At 28.8% G+C, this 21572-nt stretch overlaps 2 protein-coding genes across 3 annotated transcripts in view; both read left to right on the top strand.

Annotated features, from left to right (window-relative positions):
- Nucleotides 1-8563, top strand: part of LOC129963319 (transcriptional repressor protein YY1-like) — a 31149-nt gene extending 22586 nt beyond the window's left edge. For both annotated transcript variants that reach the window (XM_056077619.1, XM_056077620.1), the window contains exons 5-7: nt 3229-3425; nt 4718-4817; nt 8076-8563. In XM_056077619.1, coding sequence (XP_055933594.1) covers nt 3229-3425; nt 4718-4817; nt 8076-8318 — 540 coding nt within the window. In that variant the 3' untranslated portion in view covers nt 8319-8563. The remainder of the gene's footprint in view (nt 1-3228; nt 3426-4717; nt 4818-8075) is intronic.
- A 7305-nt stretch (nt 8564-15868) lies between these two features.
- Nucleotides 15869-21572, top strand: part of LOC129963753 (RING finger protein 17-like) — an 84390-nt gene continuing 78686 nt past the window's right edge. Inside the window, exons 1-2 of the mRNA XM_056078289.1 lie at nt 15869-16163; nt 21428-21552. Coding sequence (XP_055934264.1) covers nt 16082-16163; nt 21428-21552 — 207 coding nt within the window. The 5' untranslated portion in view covers nt 15869-16081. The remainder of the gene's footprint in view (nt 16164-21427; nt 21553-21572) is intronic.

Consider the following 21572-nt stretch of genomic DNA (forward strand, 5'->3'; position numbering starts at 1 on the left):
TGATAGACGTGCATAATGCAGAAATCATTACAAAGGCTCCAGTGAGGAAACCAGACACTATTCTATTTAATATGCAATTATTCTTAGGTAGTATGCGCTTATTATGATAAGACTTGCACTTTTTAATCAAAAATTAATGTGAATTTTAATATTGTGTCTCAATAATTTTGGAGCATATTACTGCCTAAAAAGTAATTTTAAACCATGTTAATTTTCAAAAAATTACCTTAGTTTTCCTTCTATGTATTTATATCTAATTTTAATGACTTTTACTTTCTCATATCTGATCTATAAAGAAAGTATTGTAATCGTCAAAAAATTCGAACTCCAGATTTCGACGAATCTCCACGTTTCAGACCTCTTTCGGTTCGAAAATAAAACATTTTAAGAAAATGCCTGTCTGCCCGTCCTGTCTGTGAAGATAATAAATCAGAAAAGCTTCTAGTTCTGCGAAGAAGCTTTGGTATGTAGTCTCTGTTCATATAAATTAGTACGATAACTACAAGACGAAAAAAAGGTAGATGGATAGAATTTGATACAAGATTCGACATCTAAATTATAGATACATATCAAATTTGAAACTAAATCAATATGACGATCTTTGCATTTAATAAGGATGCATGCGTGTGTGTGGGGGGGGGACTATTGACTAGTTGGCCATCGATTTTGTAATGTTATAAAAATACGTATATCATTTAAAAATATTCTTTGCGATTCAACTTATGAGGATTTTTTACGTTTATATGAACTTAAAATTCATCATATGTATTATTAGGGAGAGCGGAAACTGCTTTCAAAATCTTCATTTGTAAAAGTATCAAGATGGAAAATTTTAAGGCTTTAATCAAAGAGCAGATAATTTTATGATTCATTTATTTCTCAATTATTTTATTAGGTAGATATTTTCGTTAAATCATAGATCCTTAAATTCATAGTTGTTGTTCTGATACGATAAATTACTGCACCCTATCGGCGCCATCGTATGGAAGATATTTAGATTTGGATTATATTGAAACAGTTGCATATTTTCTGGGATCTAATAAGGAATGGTCACTAAACATTAGGCATTTAAAGAATTCTGTATTCAATTTGCTGATTAGTTATTCATTTGCATTTATTTTGTAGAGAAGCCCAATTTATGATGTGTGATTCATCTAAAAAAGTATAACAATTGATTAGGATGAATAGAATAATCGTCAAAGACGGATTATGAAGATAAATTATTTCAAAAGATTTAAGAATTAGTCATCTTTAGCAGCCAATTGTTACAGTGCAATTATTGGTTACATAAAATTTAAACTAAATCTTATGCACGAAACTTATACCTAATGGATTCGGCAGCAAAATGTTTTAAATTTTGAATTTGAATAATCAAGTAACTCGTACTATTTTAATAGCCTTACACCATTCTGTTCATTGGACCATATACTTCATTAAATTTCTGTCGTTTGAGATAAAATTCGTATTTTATTTCGAGCCGGAAAAGGAATAAATTTCAACTAATCTAGTATGTGTTCTAAAACAATGTGATAATATTAAAATAATATTGATCTTTGTTTGGTTCTGAAATTAAACTTTGATTGTATTTGCCACAAAATTCGAAAATTTTATTATAAGTTTGCTTCATATTGAAGCATACTGAACGTCGAAAAATAAGCCGGATCTTCATATATTGATCTTTTTTGTCTCTACTAATAATAAAGATGAATGCTTATGTGTGTGGGGGTGGGTGCGGCAACGTGTGGGCTCTCTACAAACCAGACCGTTTGACCTGCAGCAACGAAATTTGGCATTAGAAGTTGGGAATGTGCACCTCTTTGCGATTTTTCTTTTAATTTTAATTTGAAACTTAAATAGAAATTTGGCACTTTTCCGCGATAACTTTCGAAAATAATATTGCACAAAAATAAATTTTACAGCGTTTCAAAATTAAAAAAAATTCCTTTAATTATAATTTAATAATCGTGCATTTTTTATTTTTTTTTTTTCTGAATTTTAGATACAACAATATATTGTTATATTGCTGCCACGAAATTGTAAAGTGTTTTCATTGTTTCATCACATATTTGATCGCGATATATTCTTCCATTATTGTTAGCTAATAAAGAAGGATTCTTTTTAATATCTATGCAGTTTATTAGAAGAATAAAACAAATTGAAACCCTCAAATTTATAAAATAGAAGAACCGGACTTACTTACACTTTTAATAATGCTATGGCATTTTGGGACTGGTTTCAGTCAGAAAGTTTCATACACATACAAAGCAAAACATAAATAACGCAATTGAAATAACACATTTTTCATGTCCGGCAATTTGGCGGAATTATGGACATGACGTTATCTCTAAACGATTTATCTGAAATTATATATGGTCAATATTCTCGTATCTAAAGGTGACTAGGCAATAATGAAAAAAAAAAAAAAAAAAAAAATCAGAATGGCATTTTAATAGCAACAATGAAAACGATTTGACTTTCATTTCAGCAATAAAATATGTTGCAAATTATGCCTAAAATATATTTTGGAAATTTTTATAAAAAAATTTAAAAAGGCAATTGTAAGGCAAAAAAGTACTGTCATTGGAAAGATAATGTTTTGAATTTTAAGATTATATAAACATCATTTTTGCGCTGTAATATATTCGAAAGATGTCACAGAATAATTCAAAATTTCACTTAATTTTTTTAAACTTTAATTTCTATTTTTTTAATTTGTTCTGAGATACATATTTTCACTGTACAAAGCCAAATTTGGTAGCTGTAGGGACAAACTGTCTTGCCTGTATAGCTCCAATACACACATACGGAAACACTGATGAACAGGCATTCATCCTTATTATAATTAAAGATAGTTAAATGATTATTCTTTTTTTACTACCTTTTGGTTCATTTACATAGATATTTTGGAGATTTATGACAAATCAATATTTTATCTTGGAATGCTGTCTTGACTATAATTGAATTGATTGGAAGCACCTTCCACAAATGTATAATATAATACGTCTTATTGATTTGAATTATTTCTAGTCACTTAAATTTGAAGCATGGCATAGGTCTAGAAGAAAACTGCCTCTCACAAATAGGATTCTTAAAGAATCATTTTTTAAACCAATGTAATAAATATCCAAAATAAAATTTTAAGTTAATGAAATTAGAGTTATACTAACTTTCAGGTAATTACCGTTTTAAATGTTATTTTAACTTTAATTATTTTTTTTTCACTTTTAGTCATCAACTGCCAGTCATTCTGTTGTAGCAAATGTTCAAAATATAATAGCCTTAATGAAGTCTCACAATAAAGCTTTATGTACACTAAAACCTCAAATCCAGAGAGAGGTTAATTCTGCAAAAATCCATAAGACAGATACACAAGACGCAAATAAAATGCTCCAACAACTATCTGAAGATCTGTCGAAATTAACAATGTAAGTAGTATTATAAGGTAAATACAATTGTTGCCAAGTTTTAGCTTTCACATTGAAATTTACTCTTTTCTTTAATTCAATAATATTAATAGTATTTTTTTTTTATTAATAATAAGTCAATCCTTGTGCACCACAAAGTACAGCACAAGGCTTACAGAGGTAAGTTGAAACAACTACATACATAGAAAAAAAATATGTACATATAAAAAAAAGGATAAAAACAACAGGAAAAATAAACAACAAAACTAATTAAAAATTGAAGCAGCAAAGGCAATAAATTTACAGAATGAGAAAAAAGCCATTTTGTTGTCGACCAAAACATGAAGCGGAGGTGGAAACTTAATATTACAGACATCTAGATCCACAATAAAATCTCTTCTCCCTTCACTAAGTTTGGAGCAATCAAAAAGCAAGTGTTCGACATTTTGAACTCCACCCACGCTGCAAGAGCACAGATCAGTGTATATTAATAGTATTGCATCTGTTTTTTGCTGGACTATTATTTCTAGCTTCAAATTATAATTTCTTAATTATTAAAAAATGCTTACATAAAAAAAAAGAAATATTTTAATGAAATAATGAAAATGTTTGTATTAAAATGTCTTATGTATATACTTTATGAAGGCCATGACATTCTTTTTGTATAGATATTCTATGGCTTCTTAAAATATGCGTGAAGAATTTTGAAACACCCTGTTTGAACTTTTATGAATATCTACCGAAGCGAACTTAATCAAGGGCAGAAGATAAAACTCAGCTCTGCTAATAAATTAAAAAGTTACCTTTTAAATTTTTTTTTATTTTTCATTCATTTATTTGTTTATCTTATGCGTAGAAGTTACTCTGAAGTTAATGAAATATCATTTGGAATTAAAAGAGGATTTTGTTATTATTTAAAAATGTTGATATCAGGATTTTTTATTTTTTTTTGAAGCTGTATAAACATATATTTAAAAAATGAAATAAAAAAAATACTACCCTCTTGCCTTTTTTTTTTTTTTTCTGTTGGGAAATTATATATAACATTTCTGTAGTAAGAATGAATATGTTTTTTCTTTTTGTATTTGTTGTCGCTTAACGGTCCCCTTTTGCTTGTTTGGAAATAATAAAATGCTGCATATAGTAAAATTTTCAGAAACATTTCCGAAAACCATTTTTTTTTTTAGAAATTCCTTATTTTAATAGAATTTTATTCAATTTATTTAATTTTTAGTTCTTTCTAGAGTAGAAATTTATTATTTCTAGCTTCTTACTTAATTTGTATTAATTTTATTATTTTAAATGCAACACAGGAAACAAGAAAGACTCAAGGCGATGCTTGACAATGCAAATGCAAATCCACATTCCAGTGATGCTAACACTAAACATCTTGATGCAGAAGGACAAAGGAAGGTACTTTTGCACATTTTTATTTAATCTCACTTGTTTTATGTTTGCAGAAGATTGAATTCTGTGATGGATTTTTTAATCATTTCCTGATATGCTTGAGTTCTAAAAAAAACTATACATCCGATGTGTCCCGATGAAAATATAATATTTTAACGCTTTCAAAACTTTATTGTCTATCCATCCTTAATTTTATTTTTGACTCAATATTGTTACAAATCTGTAATTTTGCTACCCGGCACGAATAGTGTCATCGTGAGAAAGATCGTTGTAAGATCTGCGCTGAACGGCTGCCGCGTCAATGACCTGGGATCTTGGCGACCATTTGGCGACTTGGCGATGAATTTGGCGACTAAATGGATCATACTGGAAAGTTCGAGAAGTTTCACAATCCATCCAGTAGGAACCAAGATACACTCAGATACGCCCTGATTGGTCTGAAGGAACTATAAAAGACGGGCACTCTGAAGCTGCAGTGAAGTTGTGTGGATCGTCGGAAGTCGTGTGGATCGTGAGAAGTTGTGTGTGGGAGCAGTCGGAGTCGCCGACAAGTAAAGAAATTGGAGGATTAGACAGCAAGAAAGCTGCTGAACTAGCAATTAAATGTGCTGCTTCATTACGATTTATCGGCGGTATTTATTGTAGGAGAAAAAAATTTGTAACAATTTGAAAAATTTTTGTAACAATATGAAAAGCATAATATGGGAATTCTCCACAAATTACACAAATCTCAACATATTTAGAAAAAATATCAAGCACATATTCATCTGAGTTATCATCACACAACTCCTTTTCATCTAAATCATCGTTATCAGATGAAAATATTTCAAGCGTTAATCGGCAACTTTTCTTAAATTTATCTCTCAGAATAATCCTTGCAATACTAAACTATAAAGTAGTACTTTTTATTGACTTTCCATCCAACATTTGTTTTAACTTCATCGGTTTACTTTTTCAGTGGTTCTTTTTCTAATGGAAGACATCTGAATTGGTAATTAAAAGATATTTGTAATGAAAAAATTTGTTAGGTCGTACCTTCACAATAACTTGAACGATCCTAATTCACAACAAAGTAAAGACAAAAGCTGTGATATAGAAATATAAATGAATATTTGTAGAATGCGTATACATATTAGTTACTATAAATTAGCATAGAAAAACGCTTATCATTGTTGTTAAGAATTTGTAATATTGCTTACCTGACCAGTTACATTCATAATAAAGAAGATAATTTTGTAGATAGACTCAAACGGATACTAAGTCGATGCTGGTCCATTTACCCTCTGCCTTAGTGACCATTTGCAACAAAAATGAAGAACCTAGAATATTCAAGAATTTTGATGATATCTCTACTAAGAGCGAAGATATGATATCATTCTAGAAGTTTCTTTGTCCTGTCAGAGAACTATTGAAAGCCGATAAACAAAACTGTAGACCAAGTCGAGTGGAGAGAGTGTGATTGGGTAGTTGAAATACTCTCCGAGAACTTTGCACTGCTATGATGATTTACTATCGAATTTCTGCTTAGGTGCTGCTGTTTACTGCAGTGCTATTCTTATTTGCTCTTCGACTTAGTTTAAGTATTATATATTCGTTTAGAATAAAACGTTGTTATTTGTTTCTGAGTTTTTCGGTTGAGTCAATCCATAAACGGTTTCTGAACTTTATCTATAACACTATTTTTGCATAAACCGATAAATTATGAGGATAGCTAAAAAACCATATTTTCTACAATAAAAAACACGCCTCTCTAGTCAGAACCTTGATGATGTTGTGACAAATTCTCCAACTGCGTGTTAGAGTGCAAGGCGCATCGAGACCTCTCTATTTGTTATAGTTCTCTATTCTCTCAGTCACCTCTATCAGAAATAAATTACAAAAATTTCATTTAAAAATCGTCGCCAATTTTAAAATAAATATTTAATATAATTAAATATAAATTTGTAACTAAAAAAATGCAATGTATTGTTGTAAACTACATGTTGTATATTAAAACGTTTTTTTTTTTAATTTATTAAAATTGAAGAAGAAATATTTGGGAATAAAACTGGTACTAATAAAAAGCTTATATTTTTAATTTTAAAGTGGCGGGAGTTGTTAGTTGCATACTATTATGCTCCCTACTTATTGACTAAAGACTTTGTAATTTTGATCAATTGTTATTTAAAAAGGAAGAGAAAAAAGGGAAGTTTATTTTAAAGGAAGAGAAAAAAAGGAAAAGCTGTTTAAAAGGAAGGAAATTACATGCTCTATTTGGTAGATCCATTTGTCTACTCTGTGGAGCGTTTTGGACGATATCCCCCCCCCTCCACTTCCAGCAATATTTTTCATGCGTTTCCCATAATTTAGTATATTGTTATGGAATTTCCACCATTAATTCCGTAATATTACTGGGTTCGTTTGTAGTGGGTGTATGGTGTAACATAATCGGCAAGCCTCAGTGATAAACAAGGACGTTTATTAACGCGAATACACAAACAACAAATACACAGCCGAGACGTACACACGCAGTACACAACAGTACAATATTGGAAACAGTAACCAACAAGTAGTAATCGGTAGAAATAACGACCACAGCGCACAAAGCGGCCAGACAGAATTCAGCAAGAGAAGAGAATCTACTTAGCTACTTTCTACGGTCTCTCCAAACGCCTGGTAATTCTCCACTGTCTCCTCACTATGGCTGTATCCAATTGCCGCCTCACTACTACACAACTCCTCACACGAGTCGATGCTGCTTCTATAATCTCCAGGATTCGGCACGCAGCTCAATTCACCAATCGCTTGAGCTCTACTCAACGCATGCCCTTCGCTGGACTGATCCAATTATTTCACCCGTTGACTTGCTATGCGACTCTAAACCTCTCGACGACTCTGTATACGACTGTCTTTGGCTCGAACTATCGACCTTTTATAGTTCAAAGAGCAGGGCAAAGAAAGTGTTGGAACAATAAAGCATATATCAGCTTCTATTGGTTCTATCTCCAAAATTCTAAAAGATTCTAGTATTATCTATTTTTTTCGCCAAAGTGGGTAAATGGTCACCAAGTTTGTCGCCAAGCCCGAGGGCCATTGATCCTGCATAAAGCTGATCATAAAATGGTCTTTCTTACGATGGAACTATTCGTGCTGGAAAGCAATATTACAGATTAGTAACAATACAAATGCCTAAATACCCTTATGTTAAAAACTTTTCTGTTATTACTGTCTTTGCATAATAGTGTGCTTCTGGAAATTGAAACAACCTTTAATATTTTAAAACAGCGTGAAGTTTCGAATAATGCTGGTGATGCTGGACAGAGTACATCTACTGGTGCCTTGAAGAAAAATTCCAAACAGTTGCCAAGAAAGAAATCCGGAGCAAATTTTGGTAATCAAGACAAACCTATCATTCCTACTGTCAGAGTACAAACAAATGAAGACCCTCAATTAGCCCGACGCAAAATGTTACGATCACTGAAAGACTTCAAGACCCATTTGTCCGAAGAAGATTTATCTTGGAAATGAATACGAGTTTTAGATGTGTTTGTAATTAGAATTTCAAAATGTTTGTAATTTCAGATTACTTGTATTCCGTTTTCTTTGTGACAATTATATCTTTTGATATGCATTTAAAATTTTTCTACATTTCAAAGGAATTTCAACACATGCTTTTGATAAATATTTTATTTTATTATAAGACTTTCTTATTGTATTACATGCACAATTATATGTCATATCATTTAATTTACCTCGTAAAATGCCAATAAAAAGTTTGAACCTTACTTATCTGCAGTTTTTATTTTTGTTATCTCTTGTGTTTAATTTCTTTGGCAGCCAACATTTTCACTGATAATTATGACTTAGTTTCATTTCATTTGAATTGTTTGTGCATGGATATTCATAGTTCCCTTAACAATGGATTTTAAAATGGTGATTTTGATTAATTTTTGAAAATATTGTTGTTGATTTGTGATTAACAACTTGTTGTGTTTGATTGTTGATTGTGATTGATTTATAATTATTGTTTAAATGAATGTCCGTGATGTTATAGTCCATATATTCTAAGATCCAACTGTCCAGTATCAGCACCAACTTCACGTTCTTATTCTTCAAGAAGTAAATGCATTTGATTCAACGTAAAATGTTATAATGTATCTATTCAGTGAAATTTAGCATAGATTTTTAAATCCAACAGAATGTTAACTCAATACAAATAATAACAACCATAAGATATATTTCATATTATAATCACTATCGTAGAGAATTTTGTCTAAAAGTTCCATAATACATTTGATGAAATAAAAGAAAAAAGTAAAATTCATTACAAATTATCAAAGACTATGAAAATGGGAGAAAAAGTTGAAATCATTATTTAGCTTCTATTAATGAAAAAGAAACATGGAATGAAATATTTATATTTACAGTTAAAACGATTTGAATTACAATACAACGACGATAATATAAAACATTTGTATATAAAAATATTTTTAGAAATTTGTTAAAATTAAAGAAAAAAACTGATTGATATCTAAATTGGTGTTATTGAAAAGATTCTTTAAAATTATTTTTTATTTTATTTTATAACGTAGTAAAAAGGTTTTATGCGCTATGATATTTTCGAAAGTTTGTTATCAAAGAGCGTCAGTTTTATTTTATTTTAATTAATTAAAATTTATAAAAAAAGTCACTCCGGAAGTGCACATTTTTAACCTCTAAAGGATATTTGTGCCAAATATGGTAGTTCTAGGTCAGCTGCAGACAATTACACACGAAGACAAGCAATTGCATATATTTACTTTCTCCTATACATAGTAGAGAGAAAGCATAGTAACCATTAAAAAATTCGAACTGGAAATTGTGACAATCTTTATGTTTTAGACTCTCCTGAGTTAGAAAAACACATTTTTAGCAAATGTCTATGAGATAATTCAAACATGTTTTGAGCTAGACAGTTGAAATTTGATGTATGGTCTTTGCGCCAGATTTGCAGATTTCTATCAAATTTTGTGTAAAATCTGTTCAGAGGAAGTCTGGCTGTTCATTTATATTTATTAATACGATAATTATAAAACAAAGAAAGCTAGATAGATGAAATTCGGTACACAGATTTAACATTTACAGTGTAGACACCTGTCAATTTTGAGCCAAATCCAATAACTGGTTGACTATCTGTCAGTCTGTAATTTCAGAAACATGTAAAAGGGATAATTTAAAAATACAATGACTTAAATATATGAAATTTGATATAGGATTTTATGACTACAAGAGCAATTTTGTGTCAGATTTTTGTTTCAATCGGTTGAGAAAAACGTGTATAAACAAATTTGATTTTTGGATATTATCAACGCACGCCAGAGATTAATAGCCAAATAAATTGTCAAATACTACACAATAGATTCAGTAAAAATGCTAAATTCACGCCAAAAGTTATTATTTTGTAAATATTGTGCTCTAACGCCATGTAAGGCATTCTCTAGTATGCCAAATTTATTAGAGAGTATTCGAGAAAGTTTTGGAGAAATCACTCCTGTTGGTTTTATTAGTCATTGTAGAAGTTGAAAGTACCAAATAAAAAGTAGATGTAATTCTATCATACCTTAGCGATTATTGAAATATTCTAGAAGCTATTGCATGTGAGGTAAAATCCAATGAATATAATGCAGCTTAAATTATATAGATTACTAGCCGCCTTTGGCGACCAGCCGGTTCGCCAATCTTAATGTTCGTTTAAATTTTAATAATTAAATATTTAATGCAATTCCTACTTTAATAGATTCTTCATCAAAATATTTTAAAACTTCAAATATTGACGGTCATATAATTTACTCATACTATTATAAAGGCCTTCAGTCATAACGTAATATGTATCTCTCTAATTTTCTGTTAGCTCCCGTAGAATTTATGCTTTAAATTAAAGTGCAAAAGATTATATATAATCTGCAATTAATATAATAATATTTTTTTACAGAAACAAAGCATTTTTTTATAATATGATTACTGAAAACAGAGTCACTCAGCGTTTAAACTTTATGGGCACTAAAGAATATCTTTTATAATTTATATAATATCTGAAGAATTTGTCAAGAAAATTTTCTCAGATTCATCATGAGCAGATCGATTAATTAACAATGTTTAATTTTTAATGCATCAAACACTAAAAAAATAAAATGAATCGTTTAAAATAACACCACCCTGCAACAATTTCTTGTTTTAAAAGTAATAGTCGTTTTTTATGTGTTTTCGCATGCTTATTTCAAAAATAATATCAGTTTTTACGTATCACGTACAGTTTTTTTGAAAAGTAAATTTTTTAAATAAGTAAAAATACACAGATTTTTTACGATTTGGATAGGATAAATTAATAAAGTATGTATGTTTATTTGTTTAAATAAATTCTGAAAACCTCTTACTTCATTGAAATTAAATAATACATTTATATTGAATAAATACTTATAATTGTATTTAAAAAACCCTTTTATTTTAAAATTCAAAACATAGATGGCAGTTGGATTTCACCGTGAAAAATGAAGTACCTGAAAAATTTAATAAAGCCGAATTAAATGACTTAATTCGTGATTTAGGTTTAACTAAAGAAAATGCAGAATTATTAGGCTCTCGGTTAAAAGAGAAAAATTTATTAACGACACATACGTCGTTTAGTTGGTACAGGAATCGAGAAGAGCAATTTTTATCATTATTCAAATCTGATAACTTCTTGGTTTATTGTGCTGACATACCTGGTTTGTTACATGAATTAGAAGATAATATTCCTTATAATCCGAATGATTGGCGACTATTTATAGATTCCTCAAAGAGGTGTCTAAAAGCAGTTTTATTGCATAACGAATCTAAACTTGCATCTGTTCCAGTTGCACATTCCGTTTTCATGAAAGAAACATATGAAAGTGTGGAAATGCTTCTCACTAAAATAAAATACACTGAACACAAGTGGGCAATATGTGGTGACTTAAAGGTTATAGGTCTGCTTCTCGGGCAACAAAGTGGTTTTACTAAATTTCTGTGCTTTATTTGTGAATGGGATAGCAGGGACAGAGAAAGTCATTGGATAAAAAAGATATGGCCGAAGAGACAAGAATGGATTCCTGGTAAGAAGAATATTTTAAATGAATATTTAATAGATCCACAAAATATTTTATTGCCCCAACTTCACATAAAATTGGGATTCATAAAGCAGTTTGTGAAAGTTTTGGATAGAGGTGGAAAATGTTTTGAGTATCTTATATCGAAGTTCCCAAAATTGTCTAGCGCTAAAATTAAAGAAGGTGTATTTGATGGAACACAAATAAAGAAATTAGTTAAAGATTCCAATTTTGAACAATGTATGACAAATAGAGAGAAGCAGGCTTGGGTTGCATTTAAAGATGTCGTAGAAGGTTTTTTGGGAAATGAGAGAAAAGAAAATTACAAAGAACTTGTAACTGAGTTATTACGTACTTATCATCTTTTTGGGTACTTATATCATATGAGCATTAAAATTCACTTCCTTCCCTCACATTTGGAATACTTCCCAGACAATTTAGGAAAACTGAGTGATGAGCAAGGTGAAATATTCCACCAGGATATAAAGGAGATGGAACGCAGATATCAAGGACGGCAGGATGTTAACATGATGGCCGATTACTGTTGGTCTTTAAAAAGAGACAGTAATGTGGACCATAAACGAAAAACCCGAAAAAGAAGCTTCTTGACTTCAAGAAAAAAACAAAAGTTATCGTAATATTGTAAATGAACAGCATTATTGTGTTTAGTTAATAGTAACTACAGTTGCAACTGTATGCATTATACAGCATTTTGTTAATTTTTTCATCGTCATTTGTAAAAAATCCTTACGTGTTACATAAAATTTAGTTTACATTTTGGAATGACATCCTCATTGCTGATATAAATCAATTAAAATTTTACAAACAATTTTTTTTTTGTAGGCTGGTGTAATCGGTCGAAAACAGGTTTTAAAAAACTGCTTAAAAAACGATGTACTTAAAACTATAAGCATATCATACAATTAACCTAAAAATAATTTAAATCAAGTCCACATCCGTTGATAATAGTTGTCAACAATCAGAACACAATGCGCATGCGTGAATTTTCAACGCGTTATGGTAACGCAAATGCGTGAATTTTTCTACGCCAGTTGGGGTAACGCTATGCAGATTAGAAATTTTTAATGTCCTTTATTCTGTTTTATTTTAATTCAAAAGTACTTCAGAATGAATTTGAAAGATCGATTATTTAACATTGTTTAATTATAAATGCATCAAACATTAAGAAAATAAACAGAATCGTTTGAAAAAATCGGCCGAAAAATCTTAAGCCTAACCTCATTAGAGTGGGGGGAAAAAACTGAAGCCTTACTCATTTGGCGGTGGGGAAAATAAAAAGATTTTTTTGGCGGGAAAGTTAGTTTTTAATTAATAATTAAAATTCTAATTAAAAATTCAAAAAAAGGGACCCCAGGTGCACATTCCCGACTTCCAAGGTATACATGTACCAAATTTGGTAGCTGTAGATCAAACATTCTGGTATGTAGAGCGCCAACGCACACACACAGTGAGCTTTATATAAATATAGATTTGATACAGGTTACAAGATTTCATATAGAATTTATTATTAATCGTCTTCTGCAATCAAATACTCTCCTACCATATATTAATTTAGAATGTCAGTGTAGTAATGATAGTAAACTGCATTTTCTTACAAAAAAAGAAAGAAATTTCTGATTTAAGCCGTGCTTGCACAATAAACATACATTAGTTACGGCACTCCACCGCAACACCGTGCACGAAGCACATCGTTGGCACAATAAACATACAGACAGCATTCTGATTGATTACATGCTTGTAAAGTGGAAAAATTTGTCGGCTTTAAGCAGTCCATTTATTAAAGTTTTATTTTGTGTCTTCTCTTGAAAATGAAGGCAATAAGGGACGACAATGTATGAGATATCTGGGAATGAAGAAATTTCATTCAAAATAAAAATTGGTGAAATTAGATTAGTAGGGTTGGGGGATTGGTACAGATACATGGAAATCGGATGGAACAAGGAGATAGATGCTTCGATTAGTGGTGACGATAAATATAATAAATCTTAGTGGTTTGTGTTATTTTTTTTAAAAAAAAAATAAAATACCATGAAGAGGCGAAAAAAAAAAAAAAACAGTTCTATGCCCCAAACATTACTAACACCCCCCAGCTGGGCTCGGGGATCATAAGGGCTCGGAAGTGCTTTGGTTACAAAACAGTACTTTTGTACCACTTTTTTAAAACTTAAATCAACTAGGGGGAAGTGATACATCTCGGGAATCATGTATTCTTATAAGACAACCGACGATGAACCACAAAATCATATAATGCTCCGACTATATCGTGTTTTAGCTACGCCACTGAGTTCACGGCGCATTACAGAGCGGAAATGTAAAAAGTTTCTTTAGTGTTTCGGAAATGAATTCCATTCATCAGATTTGCAGCCAAACTATTTTCTCTTATCCAAGGTTTAGCTTCTTTCTTTTACCCTTTTTTCACTGTTTCTCTTCTTCTTCTTTTTTTTTTCTTTTCTTTCTCCTGTTAACCCTTATATGGTGCTGGTTTCTCTAAAGAAATTGCATATGTTTAATTCATACAAATTTTTTCGTTAGAAATTACTCAGTTAAAAACGATACATTGATCAAACCCTATTAGCACAAAATACCGCAAAACATTATTCAATACCCGATACATTGGTCGGCAATCAGAGCATCGATTAGCATTATGGTACTGTTCGTCAACGGAAAGATAAGCGCATTTCCGATATTCACCTTTGACCTTGAATTTCCCCCATTAAATACTTTTAATTCATTTTTTTTCACACGTATGTGAGTGTTGTGATATTTCTGACAGCGTTTTATTTTAACTCAAAATTTTGTATTGATATGTATAGCCAAAAGTAATAAAAAAAGCTTTCAGGAATGGTACGAAGGAAATTTTACTTAATATCATTAAATATTGTGACCAAGGAACAGAAAACGGGAAATTAAAATATTCCTCAAAAAAAATTAATAACATTTTAATATAAAAAAAATCATTATTATTTTGTAAAAAAAGTAATTACCAAATTTTAAGAACAGAAATTTTTCCTTTATTCTTCATAATTTAATGTTTATGCCCTTTATGTTATTAAATAAAATTATTATATTAAATAAAAATTGCTATAAAATATTTTACTGTGCATTAGTACCTTTTTCCTTCTGTATTACTTTTGTATTTCTGTAATGTTTACGTCTCATAAAACCACGAGTCTTCATTGTTAAATGTAACATCTCTCATCCTTATTTTGTTGAATTAAACCCATCCTAACGCATGCGGAAAAGTGCGGAGGGTTTTGCAATCCGTTGTCAAACAGTAATACCATACAATATTCTGTGCTAATAGGGGAATTTAAAATTTTGGATTACTCACAGGGCTTTTATTGCAACAATATGAAATAGATATTTTTGTGGTTGTTATTGTTGGAAGACATCGGGTGAGCGGGTTGGCAGTTTGTTTATTAACCATTTAAAAGTGAACAAAATTATTTAAAAACGCAATAATTTAAATAAATGAAAGTAGTGGTCTTAACTCTTACATCTGTATCAATGGATCCACAAGAAGAAACTCTAAATTTATTTTATGATCAGTTTTAGTTAAAATGAAACAGAATACAAGATGAAGATGCAAATTGAGCATCTGTGGCCACAAAACTATAGAAAAATTTTATGTAAAAATTCTTAATCGATTTTCTTCTTATTGATCAAAGCTAACTACAAAATGCGTTAAATCAAATCGAATGAAAGTTCTGAAGGATTACATTTTCACTGATTTCCAACAGTTTAAATATAGTTTTTGAAGCTTTAAATAATGATAAAATAATAAAGTTATAAAATGATATAATATAAAAAGTTATAAAATGATATAATATAAAAAGTTATGAAAACTAACAAAATTACAATCTGGAATAATAAACAGCAATTAAAAAAGACTTTCAATTTTACGTTGTGATTATTTTTTGGAGAATGGCAGCAGTTATATTTCTTATTTCGGTACATTAGTTAAAATTGTAAACAAAATAATGTGAGGAATTTTTAGAAGTATGGTGTAAATTTCTTAACAGTGTAAATTATTATTTGTAGATATATTATAGAGTTTGCGTGAACTTTTCTAATAATCATTTATATATCTGAAATTCAGTGACGAAGAGACGCTTTAAAGAATCTCATAAATTATTAAATCTTTGTTTCAATGTTCTTATTTACCGAATGAATTCTGTGACATTAAAAATGCTGCATTCGATGAAACCATTTCAGTGTCCAAATTGTAATTCGCCGTATGCTAGTAAAAGTTAGTTGATATTAATATTATTATTATTTGATATTTTGGGGGAATATTTCAATGCTGTTATACATGTTATTTCTCTATGATCATTTGTGCCATAGAACTTTTTCCTAATCTAAAAAATTAATTTCTTTCTAAAAGTATTTGCAAGGGGATTACTTTCGTTTTTTATTATCCTGCAGTTATATGAATCTAAACTGCCAGTTATTATTTTTTTATATTTTAAATACGACTTTTTTAGCTATAAAATCAATATCAACTTTTTAATTTTTACTGTTAATTTTGTACCTTTGGGATTCATATTTTAAAAAAAATTTATCAACCTTTTTATTAATTTTTTTAAAAAATGTAGTTGCATCTAAAATGTGATTCTTCTGACAGGAATTTGCTTGAAAAAGAAACAAGTCATGTTTATTGCTATTAGTTTGAATAAATTACTAATAATGTTAATCCCGAAAAGAATTTATGAGGAGTTTCTGTTAGGATTACAAGAATTTGTTTTAATTTTTAAATAAAATTTATAGAAGAAGAGAAAAATAGTTTATATTAAGCATTTTACTATAAAATGCCAAATGTGTTGTAAAATCCAAAGCAAAGCTTTGCATTTTATGATATTGTAAGTGGAATTTAATGCTGGGAAAACTAGTTAATGCATTAATTTTCTTCTATGAAATTATAATGATGATAAAATTAGTGTTTAAATGTATATTCATTAAATCAAAACTTTTTTATGGAAAGAAATAATATTATGAACAAATAAAAAAATGTAAATAAATAAAGATTGATTACATTTAAATTTAATGCATTTTTACTTTTAAATGTGCCATTTAAGATGTTTATTTTGTATTAGTCAAATTTTGTTAGTTTTTCTTTCATATAATTTTAGAAAGACTGATGTTGCATTTTTTTTTTTACAACTGTTATATATCTTTTGAATTACTATCAAATCAAATTACTGTTAATTCAAATTACTATCAAATTAATTTTTTTTAGATTTTTGGAATTCCATGTTAAATTTTTTTGGTAAAATAAACTTGCAAAATAGTACATATAATAAAAGGTCAAAGTTTTATAAGTGAAGTATTTATAATGAGTAAAGAAATAATGTTTATGTTCTTTTATTAGAATATTTAATTTAATAACAAATATTAATATTTAATGTAAATAAAGATTTACTCCTCATTTTCATTCTGTTAAAATGTGTGCATTATATATATATATATATATATATATATATATATATATATATATATATATACATGCACACATAAACACACCATTCTTTATATTTTCATGTAATATATGGACCTTCAGACACTCAAATATCAGAAAGAAGATTTGAGTCCATTTTGTAATAAGAAATATTCTTTAAAGCATGGTAAAAATACAATGTGTCATCTAGTCATATATATATATATAGACAAAATTACCATTGAAGTTATATTTTGTGAAGCTCGAGAGTAAATTATAAACCTGCAAAACGATAGTGCCCTTCCAGAATGCTGAATTTGCATAAACTTCTATCATTCGGCAACACTTGCAACCAATAATCCTCCTGAGAACAATACATGTTTAAAAATTACAATAATCCGATTTTCTAAGAACAGAATGTCCCCCCCCCATAAGTAACAAGTTTTCTGAAAAAATCTGAAATCATTTTATCAGTTGAAGAAAAAAAAAAAAAAACGATCTGCATCTTGCTATTTGAAATTAAATATTTATCAAAATGGAATCTTAAATTCATATTTTAGTGTTAGATGAAGACTTTTTACAATTCAACCAGTTAATAACCAACTTTCTCCCAGAATAAGTAATATAAATCTATAAAAGAAAACAAACTCATTAAAAATATTTTTATGCACATAGTAGACTTTTAGCGAGGCGACAGAGTTCAGTTTGATTAGTTGATAAACTAAAAAAACTTTATTCATTGCACATTTAAGTAATTAACGAATCCCCTAGTATTAAAACACTATTAAAAAAGTTTCCTGTTTTCTACATCTCCCCAGTCAGCATCTAAGTTGGCATTAAGCAATTAAATTTATTGCTGTATTTTTTTCTTTTTCACAAAGTTCCAGATTGTGCAACTCATTTCTTCGGTTTTTATTAAAAAATTCAATTTAATTTTTTTCTCACAAAATTTTTACATTACCTTCATTGCCATATTGCATCAGACAAAAGTGTCTTTATATATGAGACTTCATTTTACATATTCCAATTACTTAGATTTTTACTTTCTAACCTATGGGGGGGGGAGAGGGATTTTGTCATCAGTTACAGAAAAAAATCTTTTTAAAGAAACTGTAACTTTTCCAGATGAAGTAGATCGAACCTGACAGTTCTAGGATCAAAATGCTTCAACAATAGTTTAATCCTTTAAGCTCTACACAACAAGGATAAGGATTCAAAATATGACTTTGGAGCTTACTCCTTTAATTCTCTAACAACACTGTGCTATCATGTAAAGGCATGGAAAAAATAAGAATTTGAATCCATTTTGTGAAAGAAAGCATGTTTATTAAATCACAGTAAAAATGCAATATGCCTTCTAGGCATAAATGCAGTCAAAATTAGAGTTTTGTCATGCTGATAGTGCTGATTAACTCTGTTGAATTAGCCGAAACTGATTGCGTTCATTACCACTTGCATCTAAACAAAAATGTTTCATTCTTAAAATATTTATAACATGTATAATTATAATAAAAACAGTGTGATAATAACTTTTTTTGTTTTCCAGAATTGTTGAGTTTATATCTAATCCAGTTTTTTTTTTTTTTTCAACTTTCTTGTGCATCTGATTACTTTTTTAATAATTTAATATAAAAAGAACTAGTAAATACAGTTTTGACTTTGTATAAATTTAAATTTTAAAATTATGTTTGAAATATTGCATTTTAAGTAAAAGTTTTCCAGGTCGAATAATTGAATTTTTAAATAAAATTTACCTTACCATCTTTGATTTTCTTAAAATTTGGCAAGGAAGACAGAAAAACACCAAATGTTAAATAGATATGTCTACTCATTTAGATGCTCCAACTATGTTTAAAATTTCAAAAATGTGTCTAAAAAATAGAGAATAGAATTGTATTTAGAATTACTCTAGTGACTTTCCTAATTTAGCTATAGAGCTCTTAAGAAATCTCATTTTATGGCATTTTTCATGCCTTTGCTTGTGGCATGCAATAGCATATAGGCTAATGTCCAAAAATTGTTAAAATTTTTAAGTATATATTTTAGATTTTCAAATTTATTCCATGAATAATTGGTAATGTTATAAATCACTTATCAAAATATAAATTTGTGATGATGATGGGTTATTTGTTTAAAAAAAAATTAATGCTGAAGCTGGATTTTTCAGTAATACTTGGTATTTAGTTGAATAACATAAGAATATTAAATTTTTCTTCTACAAAAATAAATATGGAAGCTAATTTTAAGAATGAATATAGTATTGCATCTAAAACAAATCATGCATATTTCTTATCTACTGGTGATATTTATTAGTTCATATATTAAAGACTTTCTCACAAAAGTTAATAAAAATTTCATAAAAGTTATTACTTAAATTTAACAATCAAAAATATTATTGCAAATAAATGTGATCTGTAAAAAGTGCACATACAGTATTGATACCACAATATTTCTGATATCCAAATATCAAATACTTCTAAATAAAATGTTTTGATTTTCAGATAAAATCTCCCTCCTAATGCTAAAATTAAAAACAAAAACAAAACAAACCTGTTTAGCTTTTATTTTTATGAAGCTGATTATAAAGTGATGAAGTTTTCTAACCACAGCATGTGGAAAAAGTTTTGTAATGGAATAGGGCAATATGAAAAACGAATTCAAGTCTACAACTTTTTAAAAATCTTAACTGAAAGAATTACTAAATTAGACTTTGCTTCTTAACCTAAAAGGAATATGCTGAATCAGAATTATTCTTGAAAAGTCATTTTAATTAAGCATTGATTCTCCAAGTAATGCAGAAATCCTATGTGTTCATTTAAAGAACTAATTCAGAATTATTCATAATTTTTAGATGATTTACTGGGTGGGAATATGAAAGTCTCCAGATAAATTAGGAGACATATCAAACAAACTATATCACAACTGTCTATAATGAAACTAATGGTTCAGTGTATATGTTACTGCAAAAATGAAAAACTTGTAGAAGTATAAATTATTGCATACATCATGAAACATTCTTTGTACATGTAGAAAACGATGTTTTGTTGTGTCAGTAGTGGATATTCTGACAAATATTAGCCAAAAAAAAAGAAAGAGAAAAATGTACTTGTTCCTTTTTAAAGTCCCTGTGATAAATCATCAAAACATATAAACAATGCCAATCATCTTGGAGAAATCTTGGCATTTTACATATAATGGAGGTTAGCAATCTTGCATAATATGAAAATTTCCAAGGGGGGGGGCTAAAAATAAACACATATCAAAAGAAACTCTATGCTGTTATTATTGTAGGTTGCTTATTTGATTGGATTTAGAAGTACAGTATGTCTATCCACATAGAGATGATAAATTACCAAATATGATATAAGATTTAATGTATTTAAGACTGCACAATTACAAAAAGTTTTGCATATTTGATGACAGAAGCCAATTTTCATTATCATATCGAATATATTAGCGTATTTTTTGTAAAAGGACATTGTATAAAATAATGTATCTTTTCTAAGTTGCTATGTCTTAGAATTTCCTATTTGTTGAGTTTCAAACTAAAATTACCTTCAAGAATTTTTATTGATATTTTGATTAAAGGATTACTAACCTTAATTATTTCTGATGTGGATACGAAAAAAGCCATATATATATATATATATATATATATATATATATATATATATATAGTTTTAATTTTTTTAAAATATGATATAACAAGTGTTTAGATATATTTAAATATATAACTATAATAAAGTCAAAGTAATTAAAAACAAATGAGCATTTAATGCCTTTAAAAACAATTTATTTTTGATGCTAGAAAGATGAATATTTTATGAAGAGCTCTTCACATGCATTTGTGATGTGCATACGAATGTTGCTATTTATTTCATTAAAAAATTTATATAAAAAATTATTAGTTTGGATGATTGATGCATGTTTAGAGATTCCAATGACAATGCATATTATTTATTTATAGTTATAATCAGTGTAAAATAATGTTTGAAGTTTTAAAAAGGATTTTTAGAAATGTTAAAATTTATTTAAAAATGAAGATTTAATTCTATATGACTTTCTGATCTTTTCCTTAGATGCTGTCAAATACTGTGGTGTTGCAAAATTTCCTCGTATATTAGCATGCCATCATTCAATATGTGAGAAATGTTTGCAAATAGCTGAGAAAAAGAACAAGACTCTTTCTTGCCCAACATGCAAGGTAATAATCTCTTTTGAATG

This window comes from Argiope bruennichi, chromosome 3 (genome assembly GCF_947563725.1).
Source record: "Argiope bruennichi chromosome 3, qqArgBrue1.1, whole genome shotgun sequence".
Taxonomy (NCBI): Eukaryota; Metazoa; Arthropoda; class Arachnida; order Araneae; family Araneidae; genus Argiope; species Argiope bruennichi.